Source organism: Eptatretus burgeri, chromosome 14 (assembly GCF_056783735.1).
Source record: "Eptatretus burgeri isolate ZD-2024b chromosome 14, Ebu_testis_v1, whole genome shotgun sequence".
NCBI classification, from domain to species: Eukaryota; Metazoa; Chordata; class Myxini; order Myxiniformes; family Myxinidae; genus Eptatretus; species Eptatretus burgeri.
In genome coordinates, this window is record NC_140974.1 from 54800525 (window position 1) to 54817245 (window position 16721).

At 42.8% G+C, this 16721-nt stretch overlaps 1 protein-coding gene across 8 annotated transcripts in view; it reads right to left on the minus strand.

Moving 5' to 3' along the window:
• Positions 1-16721, minus strand: part of LOC147013237 (receptor-type tyrosine-protein phosphatase mu-like) — a 363240-nt gene that overhangs the window by 194026 nt on the left and 152493 nt on the right. For all 8 annotated transcript variants that reach the window (XM_085854911.1, XM_085854910.1, XM_085854908.1 and 5 more), the window contains exons 8-9: positions 7055-7212; positions 3399-3567 (exon numbers count right to left, since the gene is read on the minus strand). In XM_085854911.1, the coding sequence (XP_085711037.1) occupies positions 3399-3567; positions 7055-7212 (327 nt within the window). The remainder of the gene's footprint in view (positions 1-3398; positions 3568-7054; positions 7213-16721) is intronic.

A 16721-nucleotide genomic window follows, 5' to 3' on the forward strand; every position in this document is an offset into this window, starting at 1 on the left:
ATTAGTTATTCGTGCCTGTTGTTTGTGTCCTTTATGATGTCGCTAAAAACGGCAAGTTTCCTGTTTGGAATGATTTTCAATTTTGTTTGACTACCAGAGTATAAAAAAATACCTTAATGCTCTCTGTGTAAGCGTGATCGGGATGAGATTCCATTAATTTTGCCAATCTCAGAGCCAAAATACTGCTAAACTGCAGCTTTGTGGCCAATTCGTATTCCAGTGTTCAAAATATAACGCTAAATTGAAATTAAATCGTTCCTGGATCAAAGACCGACGTCTGGAAACAGACAGACAGACAAAGTGAACCAACTGGTTAACCCCGCTTTTTGCTTCGCGAGCACGGGGTAATTCTAAAAGTGAGAAAACAGGGTGTAATAGAGGAGGAGAGCATGGATGCAACAAGCTTTCAAAAAGATAAGCAACATGCTTATAAGGCCCTCCTTTAATTATATGTGTCACCGGTGAGCAAAGCAAGGCGTTAAGGGAAAGCAGCACGCAATCTAACAAGCTCGGGTGACAGAAGCCGAGAATAAAGCGACATGGGCAAGGCAAATGAACGAGGAGTTGCAGGAAGATGTGCATTTTTGTTTTTCACAGCACAGTAGGTGAGATGGCAGATTAATTTCACGACATTGTTTTACGTTACACGGCAGCTGTTTGAATCGTAAATTTTTACTGCAATGCCAATTGGACAATATAACTTCAGCATGAGGGTGACAATTACTGGAGTACAGCAGAAGGGCACAAAGTTTGTTTCAGAAAGTGCACCGAGATATTCAACAAGATACTGCAAGTGAAACAAAAAGATCAAGCCAATTTGGATATCTTACCATAATATTCTCCCAGCTTCCCCCTTCCGAATCACAAAACATATTTGAGTTTTTTTTATATTAATCTCAGGTTCATGGATGAGTTTGTAATTAATTATGTGCAGGACAAAGACATTACAAGAAATCAGTGAACTGTTACATTAATTACACAGACATTAGTAAACAATAAACAATTTTCACAGACATATTAATCTGAGTTCCACACATCATGAGGTGGGGGTTCAATCGGGATGCTAACAGGATGAGCCACCTAATAGGACGACTCAACTACAACAGAATGACCCGCATACAACAGGATGACACGGCACCAACTGGATGACCTGCCTACAACAGAACGACCCGACTACAACAGAACGACCCGGCTACAACATGAAGACCCGCATACAACATGAAGACCCGCCTAAAACATGAAGACCCACTTATAAAAGGACAACCTGCCTATACCAGGATGACCCGCCTATAACAGGACACACCACCTACAACAGGACGACATCTCTACAACAGAATGACCCACCTACAACAGAACGACCAACCTACAACAGAACGACCTACCTACAACAGAACGACCCGCCTACAAAAGAATGACCCGCCCACAACAGGATGAACCGCCAACAACAGAACAACCCGCCTACAACAGAATGACCCACCCACAACAGAATGACCCGCCCATAACAGAACGACCCGCCTACAACAGAACGACCTGCCCACAACAGGATGAACCGCCTACAATAGGATGACCCACACATAAAAGGATGACGAGCCTATACCAGGACAACCCGCCTATAACAGGATGACCCGCCTATAGCAAGACGACCCATCTATAACAGGACAGCCCACCTATAAAAGTACGACTCACCTATAACAGGATGACTCACCGATAACAGGATGACTCTCCTATAGCAGAACGACTCACCTATAACAGGACGACTCACCTATAACAGGACGACCCACCGAAAACAGGATGATCCACCTATAACTGGACGACCCACCTATAACAGGATGATCCAGCTATAACAGGACGACCCACCTATAACAGGATGACTCACCTATAACAGGATGGCTCTCCTATAGCAGAACGACTAACCTATAAAAGGACGACTCACCGAAAACAGGATTATCCACCTATAACTGGACGATCCACCTATAACAGGATGATCCACCTATAACAGGACGATCCACCTATAACAGGACGATCCACCTATAACAGGACGATCCACCTAAAACAGGATGACTCACCGATAACAGGATGACTCTCCTATAGCAGAACGACTCACCTATAACAGGACGACTCACCAATAACAGGACGACCCACCGAAAACAGGATGATCCACCTATAACTGGATGACCCACCTATAACAGGATGATCCACCTATAACAGGATGACTCACCTATAACAGGATGACTCTCCTATAGCAGAACGACTCACCTATAACAGGACGACCCACCGAAAACAGGATGATTCACCTTGAACTGGATGACCACCTATTGCAGGACGACCCACCTAAAGCAGGACGATCCACCTATAACAGGACGATCCACCTATAACAGGACGACCCACCTATAACAGGACGACCCACCTATAACAGGACGACCCACCTATAACAGGACGACCCACCTATAACAGGACGACCCACCTATAACAGGACGAGCCACCTATAACAGGACGACCCACCTATCAGGATGCCGTTATGTAATCCTGTTAGGTTATATTTCTTATCTGTTTTATTGTTTACCTGTTAGCTTTAATAATTTAAAGAATGAATGTCGCTCTTGATTATGTCCCTTTGGTGGATGTACAACTCAGGTAAACTCTGTGGAATTATAAATAAATCATGGCCAAGCATCGAAGATGCTCCAGGAGACAAATGTGCTGTCAGCTGAATTCGGCGACAATGGAGATGCCGCGTATTGGGAGCACAGCAACGTCTCAATACTTTGCGCCCCAACAGTTACGCGGATACATACTTACTCGTTCAGCTTCCAAAATGCAAAGCAGCATGTCACATAATTAATGGCATGAGTCGAGCTCTGCAAGAAACCTTTCCCTCATTAATCTCTCCTCAAATTATTATCTGTTATTTGTTCTTTAATCATGGAATACTGCTCCAAGGCTCCAAATTGGCTGGAAGATAAAATGGGTAAAAGGCTCAAATCATGCGCTTGCGATGCTCTGACTCAGCATCAGGACCGCTTGTGCATCCCTGCGAGTGACAAAGGTACCCAAAAACAGGTCATCCGACTTCCATGTTTCTCTTAATGGAGAAACGTTAACATTCCCTGTATAATTCATTCCAAATTTGACTGGAATTTCATCTCAAACTTTCCCAAGTTTGGTTGTTGATGCAAAGTTTTCTGATCTCAGGTGGCCATTCGAGACGACTCTTTTTGGTGTTGGCTCCAAATGCGTGCTGATGAGAAATCTCACCTTTTCCTCGTCCTTTCGCTCTGAAATGGACACTTGATTTGGATTCTTGGGAAGTGATCATCAAAACGGGAAACCATTTCCAAGCAGTCTCCGAGATGAACAAGTACAGACAACACACGACACTTCGGCGACCCTTCACGTACCGTCCTCGTCGGTCTGCGCCACCACCTCATCGCTCTGTCTTTGCCCCACGGTGTTGGAGAGCAATAGGTAGACGGTGACGTTTGTGAACGGCGGAAGATCTCGCAAGGTGTGTACGGGTGTCTCCTCGCCATCTCGCGACCAAGCCTCATTCAAACTCACCTCAACAGGCTGTCAGCAAAAAAAATTTGCAAGCTATTAGAAAAAAAACATAAAACATTCACAAGCAATGAATCTTCTCATTGCCAAGATTTAAATTAATTTCTTCAATCACGTCACGTCTCAATGAAGACGACATTTTGTTTTTTTTTACTGGATCAGCAAAACTGCTGATTCAAGGAAATTAATGGGAAAAAGGCTGGATGAGGAAAGACGGACAACCTCAAGCACAACTCATTCAAGAGAATGTTTGAACTGGCCAATCAATTTCAAATCAGTTTTCAAATATCTAATTATCTTTCAAAGTCCATCATGGGAACATTATGGGGGTGCGACTAACGGATACTTCGATCCGGTTCAATGGACTCCGACCTTGATGATACTGAGAGTGTTTCTCCAGACTTCGATACCAATGATGCTTTCATGTCAGTAATGGTTCACGGATGAAATTGAACACACACACACACACACACACACACACACACACACACACACACACACACACACACACACACACACACACACACACACACACACACACACACACACACACACACACACTGCTAGTAGTTCATAGCTTCGGTGAACACCACTTCAAGTCATTTAAATGAAATAAACATGTACAAAGGCACCTTGGATGGGACACACCATTTACAAAGCCATCACACTGTACTTTTTAATGACAAAATTAAATGCAACAATTGATAATGCAATGCCAAGCCTCCTCCTCCTTCATATGCAACACAAGGCTGTGCGTAGCATCAATGGCTGAGGGCACAGCTGCTCTGCCGATGCTGTGCGTAGCATCAATGGCTGAGGGCACAGCTGCTCTGCCGATGCTGTGCGTAGCATCAATGGCTGAGGGCACAGCTGCTCTGCCGATGCTGTGCTCATATTCCAGTATACTGGTACTCATTTCACTGATCTCAGAAGGATGACAGGCTGAGTCAACCCCACCTGGTGTCAATTCAACAGAAAAAACAGGAACTTGAATTCAGGACCTGAAGATCCCAAACCAACCACCCTAACCACTAAGCCAACACCAGGCTTTTATGGTATTGAGGGAAGGAGACATGATTAGGAGCTATCTACCTCCTCATTCCCAACCCTATGCAACTCCCATACACATGTGACCTCTTCTTCACCTCCCCCTCCCCCCACCCCCTTCCCATCTATCCTTTTTAGTTCCTCACATGCTCCTCCATCCCCTAAATCTGTATGTATTACGTAGATGGCTGTAAATTGACCTAAGAATGACTGTTTTGAAAGGATTCCTCGAACATCTTTTTTCCTTTTTAATGGTTGAAACGATGATGTTCGATGAAAATTCCACGAACATTGCCCAACGTTTTGTGTTCCAATCACGTCTGAACGCTGAGATTGCATCTCCTTCCCATTCCGTGGACAGTGTGTTGTTTACTCCTGATGTCCTTGGTTCTCATCTAATATTCTAATGCATGAACAATGTCCTCTATTGTATGCTCGTTTGCATCATTGCCGAGAGTGCTACTGTGCCGTTGATGCAGTGCCCCCCTGTAGGTAAAAAAAAGAAGGAATTAGCAGTTTGCTCAGGGTGCCGGTGATAGCTCAGCGACTTCACAATGCACCTGCCGATCTTTGACCTCCACCAACTAATGTTGGCAGACGAGACAACCAGCTTAACATCCTTCCGAGGGACGAAGCATTTTATGATGCAACGCCCTACCTGCGATGCACCAATCGGAAAGTTTATAGTCTGGTCGGGAATCGAACCCAAGTTAGACAGCTTAAAGGTAATGCCCCCTTTTCATCATCTTGTCAGGTCAGGACCTGTAGCAAGGTATTATGTACACATTTAGGACACGGGGGACCAAAAAATGAAAGTCATTGTATGATTAAGTTTTGCATATCATTTGTTAGCCAACATCATGGGGATTCAGGATCTATTTGGGCAAAGCTTAATTCTTCCTCTTTCTATTGCTCTGACAGGGTCAAAATATGGTTATCAATTATCTTTATCAAGGAACCACTCATATCATTCTAAAATTGGTCTGATGGCTTAGATATGTATTATACACTAATTGGAAACCACATATATGGAGAATATTTGGTTTACCTGATACTTGACCTTGAGCAAAGAGGTCAAGGTCATATGAAATTAACAAGTTGATCAAATTGATCAGTGTTCATTCAGGTCATAAATATATATGCACATAAACTTAACCATAGAAATACATGCTGTGATGAACCAAACTAACATCTTAGGATTAAAAGTGCAGATTTCTTTAAAACGTTACGTACTTCCTAACGACCATTGATGTTCTGTATACTGAACACAAACTGGCCTTTGGTATTGATTTTTATATCATAGGGCCATCTTGGTAAACTTATTCTCTGGTTATAAAATCAAGCTTATAGCTACCAGTAATTTTGTGGCAGCTTGGTAAATGCAATTTGTTACGTACTTCCTAACATTTTTGACCCAATCATGGAAGTGAACCTAAAAACTGGTATGTAGTAATGATCCATGTTGAAACTTGCCATTTTAAATCATCACTTTATGCAGAAGTAAATTGCTATTTAAGATGTTCTATCAGATGCATTTCAAATTTCTGGAATAAGATTTTGTAAGCTTCACTATGATTGGGGGAAATTTTGCAAAATCTGAGATTTTACACATTTGAAGGTGCCAAGATATGCAGAAGGTCATAAGAAATGTACTGTTTCGAGGAATTGTTCTATTCTTATGTATAATGAAATATATCAAACAAAAAATGCATTTTCAACCATTTTGGACAACATATACAATCATACATGTAACCCATTTCTAAAAAATGAGCTATAAAAATGTAAAAAAAATAGCCTGTGTTTGGATAAAAAAAAACATGCTTTGTAAGCAACTATATCCATAGGACCCAAAGCAAAGTATACATTTTCTGAAAGCACAGACACTTGGGCATTATATAACATTAAGATTGTTTATCTTATTAAAACTGGGTTCAATTTCTAAGCTTTCTCCTCATTTAGGACCACAGTGTACACAATACCATGCTACAAGCCTCCTCTACAATTCTTGAGTGCTGTAATAACAATAATTTATTAATCGGCCTTATTGCTGTGAGAAGTGGGGTCGACTCAGCCTGTCATCAGTGGTATTAGGGGCACAGCATCAGTGGAATATTCGCAGCCCAACAAAATGACAGCTGACATATGCAAGAAGAAGAATACCATTAAAAAAATATATCTCCCCCAATATCAGCACAAGAGGCAATTTCATTTCAGCTTGATAACTTGTTCAAAATAACTACAAGTAAATAGCCCTCCAGAACTCCCAAAACGCCGTAAACGTGGAGACAATTTAGGAAACTCGTCAACATGGAGTTGGATGCTTGGGATTGCTGAGAATTTTCCCATGATCCCAAAGCCAGGAGAGTGCCGGTAAGTCCATGTCATTCGTGTAAACAGATCATTGTGACCTCTTTTGCGGTGTACATGTGCCCATCCTCGGGTGAGCGCTCACCTCGTGGTTGTGGTTGCCGGACTGCTTGTAGCGGTAGTAGATGGTGATGTTGTGCGAGAAGCACCTCGTTATGTTGTAAGCGGGCGGCTCCCACTCAATGGAGATCTGTCGAGGTTGCACGTTGAACACTTCGAGGAAGGACGGACCACGGGTGGGTTCTAAGTATCACCAAAGGGGGGGGGGGCACAGAACACAACATAAAGGAGATTTGACATGAAAAACATCCATGTTTTCAGGGTATTGTATGTTTTTTCTCGTGACATCCCTACTTTTGGAGTGCTAGCATGATCCATGATAAAACAAATAGTTTAAATTAATAACAAGTTATTACCTCCACCACCGAAGGTGAAGGAGGTTATGTTTTAACCCATTTCTATCTGTTAATTGGCGGAATCCTTCGGATTTCGGCGATGATGTTGGTCGGTTGTGTGTGTCATTCTGTGTCTGTTTGTTGGGTAGTCGATCGAGTCGAAAAAAAAAAATTCGAAAAAAAAAAATGTTTTCCATTAAAAAAAATTTTTTTTGATCTATTGATCTATCTATCTATATTATTACCCTTATTTGTTGGTCGTGGTGTTAGTCTGTTGGGTAGTCGATAAAGTCGAAAATTTTTTTTTTTTTGATCTACCCTTATTAGCAATTTTTCCGTCGATATGTTTGTCTGTATGTCTGTCTGTATGCCTGTATGTCTGTATGTCTGTATGTCTGTATGTCTGTCTGTATGCCTGTATGCCTGTATGTCTGTATGTCTGTAAGTCTGTATGTCTGTATGTTCGGTCCAGTGCTCCGTTAATACAATGGTGATTTCGATGAAACTTGGTGGGTAGGTTCATACCATGACCTAGTTGTGTGCAAATGAGAACCGTTGCTATGGAGACCACCATTGCCTAGTAACGGGACTTTGAATTTTTTGAAAAATCAAAAAAAAATTATTTTTCGAAAATCAAAAAAATCGGGCCACGAGCGACTGTGGGCAGTACATTCAGCCATATTGTCAAAAATTTCCAGCCGGATCCTATGAAAACTGTTGGAGAAGATAGACTTTGAATGAACCCTGGTCGAAAACAATAAAAAAACGAAGTTTGCTATATCTCAGAGACTATGAGTCAGATATACATGAAACTGGTATGGTAGGTTCATGGTATGTCCTAGTTATGTGTGAGAAAGAACCGTTGCTACGGACCCCTCTGTTGCCTAGCAACGGCTGAAAAACCTCTAAATGTGGGGGTATTTTAACGAAAAAACAATCTGCAGCATTAACCCTTGAAGCTAGAATCATGAATTTTTTGTGCTTAATCCTCAGGTCATTCCCCATCGAACGGGCCCATCGCATCAGGTTCTATTGGGTAGGCGACTACCCATGTCCGCCTACCGGCTTGTCCATGTGTGTGTGTTTGTCAAGGGTTTTTGACCCCCTTGCAGTTGTTCGATTTTGATGAAATTTGGGTGGTAGGACCAGGTTATGACCTCGTTGTGCCGCGTAGGTACTGGTTGCTAACGCCCCTATGAACCCGGCAGTACCGGCTTGTCTGTCTGTCTGTTTGTTTGTGTGTTTGTTTACCCTGTAGCAGCCACACCGTTTCAGCGATCATAACCAAACTGGGTACAGACGTCGGCCATGGTTCAAATTAGACACTTGTCGTTTTTGGTGAATCTCGGTCAAAGGTCAAGGTCAAGGTCACTGAAAAACCGAAATTCTTATTTTCGCAATAACGTCTGCTAAAATGGTCGTGTCGATTTCAAACCAAATCCAAAATGTGCATCTTCCAATTCTGCATCCAACCATATGTCTCGTTGGGGTGCCACACCAACACCCTTCTTAGCGGTCGGGGGTCGAATGTCGGGGGGGGGGGAGTCGGGTCAAAACTTTCAAATTGCGATAAAAACGTCATTTCAAGTCCGATTGACTTCCAAGTTATGATCATGACCAAACTAAGTGCTATAACTCATTAAACATTAACACTATCGACTTATAAGAACCAAATTGATTTCCAGGTTTTTGTTTTTTCGGAGATCATGGAGATATGACAAAGTCATTCCGGCAATTCCTTGCTCAACGAGCAATTTCATTTGTTTGTTTGTTTGTGTACAGGATATCTCAAAAAGTTATAGACGGATTCGGATGAAATTTTGTGCACAGGTTGGATGTGTGGCAAGGTTGAACTGGTTAGATTTTGGTGAAGATCCGGATCCGACTACTATAGTTTTTTCAGTGATTCTTCACCATTGAGAGATAGGGACAAAAACGATATGGTACTGTATAGCATGATGTTTCAAAAATGTATTTGGCCCGATATGTTCCCGTGGATCAGGCATTACGTGGCGGAGGTATGTGTTCTACCGAGTGCCCTCCTAGTTATCCATGCTTTTGATTGTGTCATATTATGACCTTGTCAATGTGACATGCTCATCACAATGCAACCCCAAAAACTTCACCAAACAGTCTTTCGTGGTCAAAATCACCGAGCAGGGATGTAGTATCAATCGTCGTCTCATTCTGATCAAAATATCAACTGTTACATTTACATATTCCCTTTCATATAACAGGGTGTAAAGGCCTGAAATGGCACTTCACAAAGAATTCAAGAAAAAATATTCAATTGCACATGGGATAGCAAAAAAAGGGATAAATGTAAGAACAGTCCCTACTACAAAATGGAGTTTCACATTTTCTTAAATTTTACAACCAATTCATCAAAACAACATTTTGAGTTTTCATCTTCACAGGAAATGTCTCACGATGGGTCCAAGGTCTTCGCCTCAAGCCATTACCCACTGATGTCAATTTCTCTTTCTTATAAGTTTGCAAACTTGCAAACTGAAACCCTTTTAGGCTAATTATTATTCTGCTGCTAAAGAGGATTGTTTTATTTATTTAGCAACAGATTACAATGCAGACTTGCATTCCACCCCCCCTCCCCCAACCAGGTCCCTCAACCCCCATCCCCCCAAACCACTTACATCACAGCAACAGGGGTCTCGTTCACTCGACACCATAAATGGCAATCCCAACCTCTATTCGTATCATGGCAATCCCAATTCCCACTCACATCAAGGAACCACACTCACATAAAAACACCACCCAACTCACATCACGGCACCCCCCCCACACAACCGCCCCACACCCCACCAGTTATGTCATGGCAACACCACTCAACACTGACGCCCCCCCACCCCCACCGTCTCCCACTCACATCGCAAGATGAACCCCAACCACGACACATAATAGACTCCCTCATCCTCCCTCCCCCAACTCACATCATGGCACCTCTCCACAATCCATCAACTGCATATCACCATTTTCCTTCCATAAAGCTTTCATAAATATTTTTGGAAAACACCTCGACATTTCCCACTACATAGAACATTGTCATCCTTAATAAAAGCTGCAATATTGATAAAGGGGCCGTTTTGAGTTGATATCAAGCGCCGAAGATTGAAGAACTTCATTTAACGAGAGCGGCACTCGGTTGTCAAGAGTGCATACACACCTCCGCCAGGATGAACAGTTTACGTTTTGTATCCTAATGATAGGCCAGATCTGGATCCAGATCTTCACCAAAATCGAATCAGTTCGTCCTCGTCACACACCAAACCTGTCCACCAAGTTTCATCCAAATCCATCCATTCTGTTTTGAGATACCATGCTCAGAGACACACAAAGAGTCAGACAAACAACCAAAAAATAAACCAATGTCACCCGCAGGGTGACCCGTATCTTGCCAAAAGGTGACCACGTGTGACTTCTTTAAGGTCACACTGAGGTGAACAGAGCTGCTATCCACCAGGAGCGACTCCTTGAGGAATATCTGCCTACGAGAGATTCCGATGAGAATCGTTCTACAGAGTAACCATGAAAAATATGCTTTTTCCTCATAACGTCACCAAATGACGTCATAATGTCTCAAGATTGACATATCTGGAAAGCACTCATCGAGGTGTTCAATTTGAGGTACTACACGATATGGTTCCTAAAACTTGAAAATTTGACCTTGGGGTCAAATATGTTTGACCTCAGGCACTAACCATGAAGGTCAAGGCCAATCGCCACCAAAATTTAATCAGATGAGCGCCAGACCATGAACTATATTCCCATGAAGTTTGAAGACGATCCGATCAAAATTACTCAAAAGATAAGGGTTTCGTCGACTCCCCTGATTTGCGACAAAGTGACCTTGACCTTTGACCTTAACCTTCAAAATTTTGTGCACTGAAAGGGACCTCTATAGGCCTCTGATATGCGAAGTTACATAAATTTCCAATGATAACTGTGCTCTGCAGAATTTTTTATACGTGATTACAGACAAACAAAAAAAAAAAACCATACAAGCTGACTAACATATCTTGCAAAAACTTCGTTTTGGCAAGATAACAAACAAACAGGGGTGAAAACATAACCTCCACCCACCGTCGGTGGTGGAGGTAATAACTGACATGCTAAACAGAGACCAGAAATGCATGCATGTGCCTGAAAACCCCGAACCATACCAGATCAGGGTGTGCGCAAAAGGGCTGCACAGGTGAGACAATCTGAGCCAAAGTAAAGAACCTTAAAAACACAATCAATACAAAGAGAAAAATTAATTTGTCTCAATGATAACAGGCCAATATGAGAGAGGTATGTGAGAGAGAGAGAAAGAGAAAAAGAGAGAAAAAGAGAGAGAAAGAGAAAGAGAAAGAGAGAGAGAAAGAGAAAGAGAGAGAGAAAAAGCAAGAGTGAGAGAGAGAGAAAGCGAAAGAGAAAGAGAGAGAGAGAGAGAGAAAGAGAAAGAGAAAGAGAAAGAGAGAGAGAAAGAGAAAGAGAAAGAGAAAGAGAAAGAGAAAGAGAAAGAGAAAGAGAAAGAGAAAGAGAAAGAGAAAGAGAAAGAGAAAGAGAACGAGAAAGAGAAAGAGAGAGAGAGAGAGAGAGAGAGAGAGAGAGAGAGAGAGAGAGAGAGAGAGAGAGAGAGAGAGAGAGAGAGAGAGAGAGAGAGAGAGAGAGAGAGAGAGAGACCAATATGTGACAAAGGAAGCGATGAAATATGCCTCATGGCTGCCTCGTGAAGCCTATGATCCTACAGCACCACGCACTTCAGCACTCTCACACATTCCTTACGCACCGTCCTGCACGTCCACCATCTTAACACACAACTGTTCGTCACTCCACACTTGCAGTCTAGTCACATGCTGAGATGGCCAAAAGCAGGGAGCTGCCTGCATGACAGGCATTTAGGAACCTTGCACAACAGAGCAGGCCCACTGTGGGTCAACACCAAGACCAATGTAAAGCAGATGGAGAGGGATTCAGTTTTGAGTTGTCGTGATAAATTATGACTTTACGCTGGGAATCCAGAGGAGTTTCACCGTTTTTCATACGGCTCCCTCAAACCCGTACTTCAAAAATGAGCCGACGATGTCGCGACAACAATAAATCGTTGCTATTGATTTTTGAATCACTGGCAAACAATTTCTTCAAGCCAATTGATCTCGGGCCTAAAATCCACTCTCTCGACAAAAAGACTGGTCCGTCATCACATTAGCTTGTGACATTGACTGCTCCTGGAATTTATCCTGCAATGGACTCATTTATCTTCCGCGCAAGATCACTCCGTCACGGATTCAACTTTTCTGTCCATCACCTTGACCTAACCTGATACAATGCATACGTACGGTGAGACCATCGGCAGAAAACAACTCACATTGTCCTCCTGTACGTCAAACCTCACTGATGGCAACTTGCAGCGTCCACAAAGCTCAGAATCATTGTATAGCTGGACTAGAAAGAGCCAGTACCCGGCATTGGGCTCACCTGAGATCCAAATTCTCAATCCTCTTACCACCCTCCAAAGCCTTGCGATAGATAGTCAGGTCTGTGTTTGGTTCACATTCTCCATGTACGTTTGGTCTTTTGGATCTTACAAGGTCATAGGGGCCTTAAGGGTCTTTGGGGGTCTTTTAGGTATTTAGGGGGTCTTAAAGGATTTTCAAAGGTCTAAGGATTTTCAACAGTCCAAAGGGTTGAAGGGTTTAAAAGGCACATTGTAATCGGACTTGGATGTGGATGTGTAATCAGGGTGCAACTGATGTTCAACTAGTATGTAATATTTAGACATATAGTCACACGGCTTCACGAATGGATGAAGTATTAAGGGTCTTAAAGGACTTTGGGGTCGAAAGGATCTTTAGGCCCTTTGAGGTCTTAAAGGGTCATAAGGGTCTCAAAGGATCTACAAAGGTCGAAGGGGTCTCAACAGTGTAATTCTAAAGGGTCAAAAGGATTAAAACAGTGATGTTCACTATATTTTTTTATAGGGGGGAGGCACTTTTGCCGATAAGACATCAGTGTGAGCTGCCACACCGCCTGCAGGACTCCGTAATGGCTGCTATTAGGCCAGGCCCCACGTACTCTTCTTCATTGTGGTTATCTGGGCTGCAAGCACAATTATTGTTTGTAGACTGCCATATACTCTTGTAGTTATGTTACTTGTACGCTTCATGTTGGTACACTCATTTGAAACCATTGGGTCAACTTGATAGCATGTATGGGGGATTATGATGGGGGTGTTTTCACATTTGTGTTTTACCAGCCACATGTCAGGAACCCAAAAGTTGCTCACGGGCCATGCAATTAAGAACAGAGGTTTGAAAGGTACATTGCAATAGGACGTAATTAATAGACATACATGTAGTCAGGGTGCAACTGACATTCAACCATCCATCCATCCATCCATCCATCGGGACCATACTCTGTGCAGAGCGTTGGTGCTGCCTAAGCAGTCTCCTTGGCTATTGGGCACAATCCTGGACGGGTCACCACTCCGACACAGGATACCAGTAAGTTGACACTAATTTTGTCGACCTCATAAGGATGGCAGATGGAGTCAACCCCACCTGGTATTAATTCAACAGCCAATGGGGGATTTGAACTCAGGATCCTCAGATCCCAATCCCACCACCCTAACCATTATGCCAAAACCAGGCATACATTCACGCACTACGTAATTAATAAACATATAGTGACAGCTTCACAGACGGCTTCATGGAGGAACAGGGTCTTAAGGGTCTTTGGGATCTTCGAGGACTTAAAGGTTCTAATAGGTCTTCAAAGGATGAGGTTGCGGAATAAAATACCGTGAGGACAATCTCTGGGTCGGACTTGGTCTGTGTGCCAAATGCGGTGGTTGTCTTTGTAAAAAACGTGAACATAGACAGACAATGACAAATTGTATTTATTAATTGTGTCTGGCCAATACACTTCCCAAATTAAAGGATCAACGATTTGTTTCAAAAATGAAGCTTTTTGTCGATTTTTTTTGCCCTTTTTTGTTGTTGTTGCTGTAAAAGCGTAATTTTGCTTTTAGCACTAGTTGTCAATGTCTCATGTATGTAAGCGGGGATATTTGTGTTCAACAATTGCTTATGAATTCACCGCTCCCAAATAAAGAGATGAGAAATTTGCATAATAAGTGAAGGTTTTTGTACGGAACTACAATGAAAAACGACAGCAGGCAACAATTGCAGGATCACCCAAAACGGTGATAAGATAATACCCATCATTACAATACAGCACACTGACGAATACTTCCAATTTGCTATTCAACAAAACCAAAAAATGTTGTAGAGTATGTAGAGAAGTGCTTTGCCATAAAAAAAAATCTCACATTTTATTTGCAAGCAAACCCGGTTCATCAGGCTGTTTGAAGGGAATTTGTTCCCAATGGAGTGTGGAATATCGAGGGAGTTTACTAGGAATATCCTTTGACAGCGTAATGGCAGGGACCTGTGGAAATTCCACATGATGCAAAATATGACTTCAAGTCCTCCACCCGTTCTCCCTCCCAACCCCAATGCTTCAAGCCCCCTTGCCATCCCAAGAACGGAGGAAGATGGTTGAGAGGGATGTGGGAAGAAAGGAGGAAGAGAGGAGATATGTGAAGGCAGTAGGACAGGTACAGCAAGGTGCTTGGACTCAGTGGGATGGTGTGCAGGCGAGGACGTTGAAATGGAAAGAGATTTGGAGGATGGAGCTAATACTGTTGCATTTCCTGTTGTGGACAATGTATGATGTGCTTCCATCACCAGCGAACTTGATGGTGTGGGGGTTGCTGCAGGAGGAGAAGAGCTCTTGGTCTGGAGGTCAGGGAACAATGCAGCCTGCACTGATTGCATGCTCAGTAGCATTGGCAGCAGGAAGGTAAAGATGGCGGCACAATCAAGTGCTTGCGGTGGAAGTGGAGCTGGTGCAACAAGAGGTGATGAGATCGTTAGAGAGGGGAGTGGAAGAGGAGGCCAATGGGAAAGAGATGTTTGTGAAAGAGGGCCAGATGGCAAGAGACTGAAAGAGGAGGAGGTAGAAGGCAAGAGGTGTGCCAGATGCTTGTGTTTGGTAGGTGGTGGCAGACCGAAAGCTGAAAATGGTATGCCCAAAGGAGATCTGCATGACACGGTTGTGGCCTGACATTGTCATTTGGTCAGGTACAAGGAAGATATATATATATATATATATATATATATATATATATATATATATATATATATATATATATATATATATATATATATATATATATATATATATATATATATATATATATATATTACACATACTTGAATACATTCATATTGGGCTGGCAGGAGGATTGCCTGGAGGTATGCAGCACCACTTCTGAGCTTCAATGTGTGTGCCATTCCTCGGATAGATGCTAAACTGGTCCTCCTGTCGGACAGCATTAGTTGGTGGTTTTTAAAGATCCAATGGTGCCCTTTACGAAGAGTCGGCAAGCTATCACCGACATTCCAAACAAATTGCAAGTTACTGCCCTCACTACTGTGTCTGAGTGGTGACTGGTCCAGAATTGTAACTCTCGTCATGAAACTGCTCCTGCAGAACCGACACCCTGCAGAGAGCATGGTACATGCATATGTCGGTACATGCACATACACACATACACCTTTGCAAATGGCCAATGTCTCGAGTTCTCTCATTTAAACATGGACGGAATGAAGAGGAATGACGTCCTGTGCTTCCTACCTTTAGCTAAAACAACAGGCAAAGATAAATTGATTCCCAGAAGTAAGCAATGATTTATATGGATAGTTTGTCAAAGAGAAACCCAATTAATAGAGTAAGGTGGGGCAATGTGTCCCCATCCCCTGCCCTCTGTCTTCACTTATTGCCATGAACATTGATCATTCGAAATAGCCCACAAAACTCTTACACAGAGAGCCCTCTGGTGTGGACATTCAAGACTTTCAATGTATAATCGGGACTTTTTTTTTTTTTTTTTTTGTATACCTTGGTCGAGGCTCGTATGAGAGCTAACACACAACTCACAGCAAGGAGGCATGAGACAAGAGGGGCGGGAGTGGAAGGGACAAAACATTGGGGAACAGACACAGGTGAACTGTGGAAGGGAGAGGGATGGGGATGGGACGGGGAACATGGCGAGGGGAAGATGGACATTAAAGGGACTTTCAGGAAGGAAAGCAGGAGAATTGAAGGAAGTGGGCTTGGGTGGATTATCGGGGGTAGAAAAGATCAAGGATTTGGATGGGGGAAGATAAGAGGTGGTGGTGAACAGCTGTTTTGAAAGCCTGAAGGGAAGAATGGGAAAGAATAGAGTGAGGAAGTTTATTCCAAAGGCGGGAAAAAAGAGGAATGAAAGAGTGAAGGTGAGCAGTGATTCGT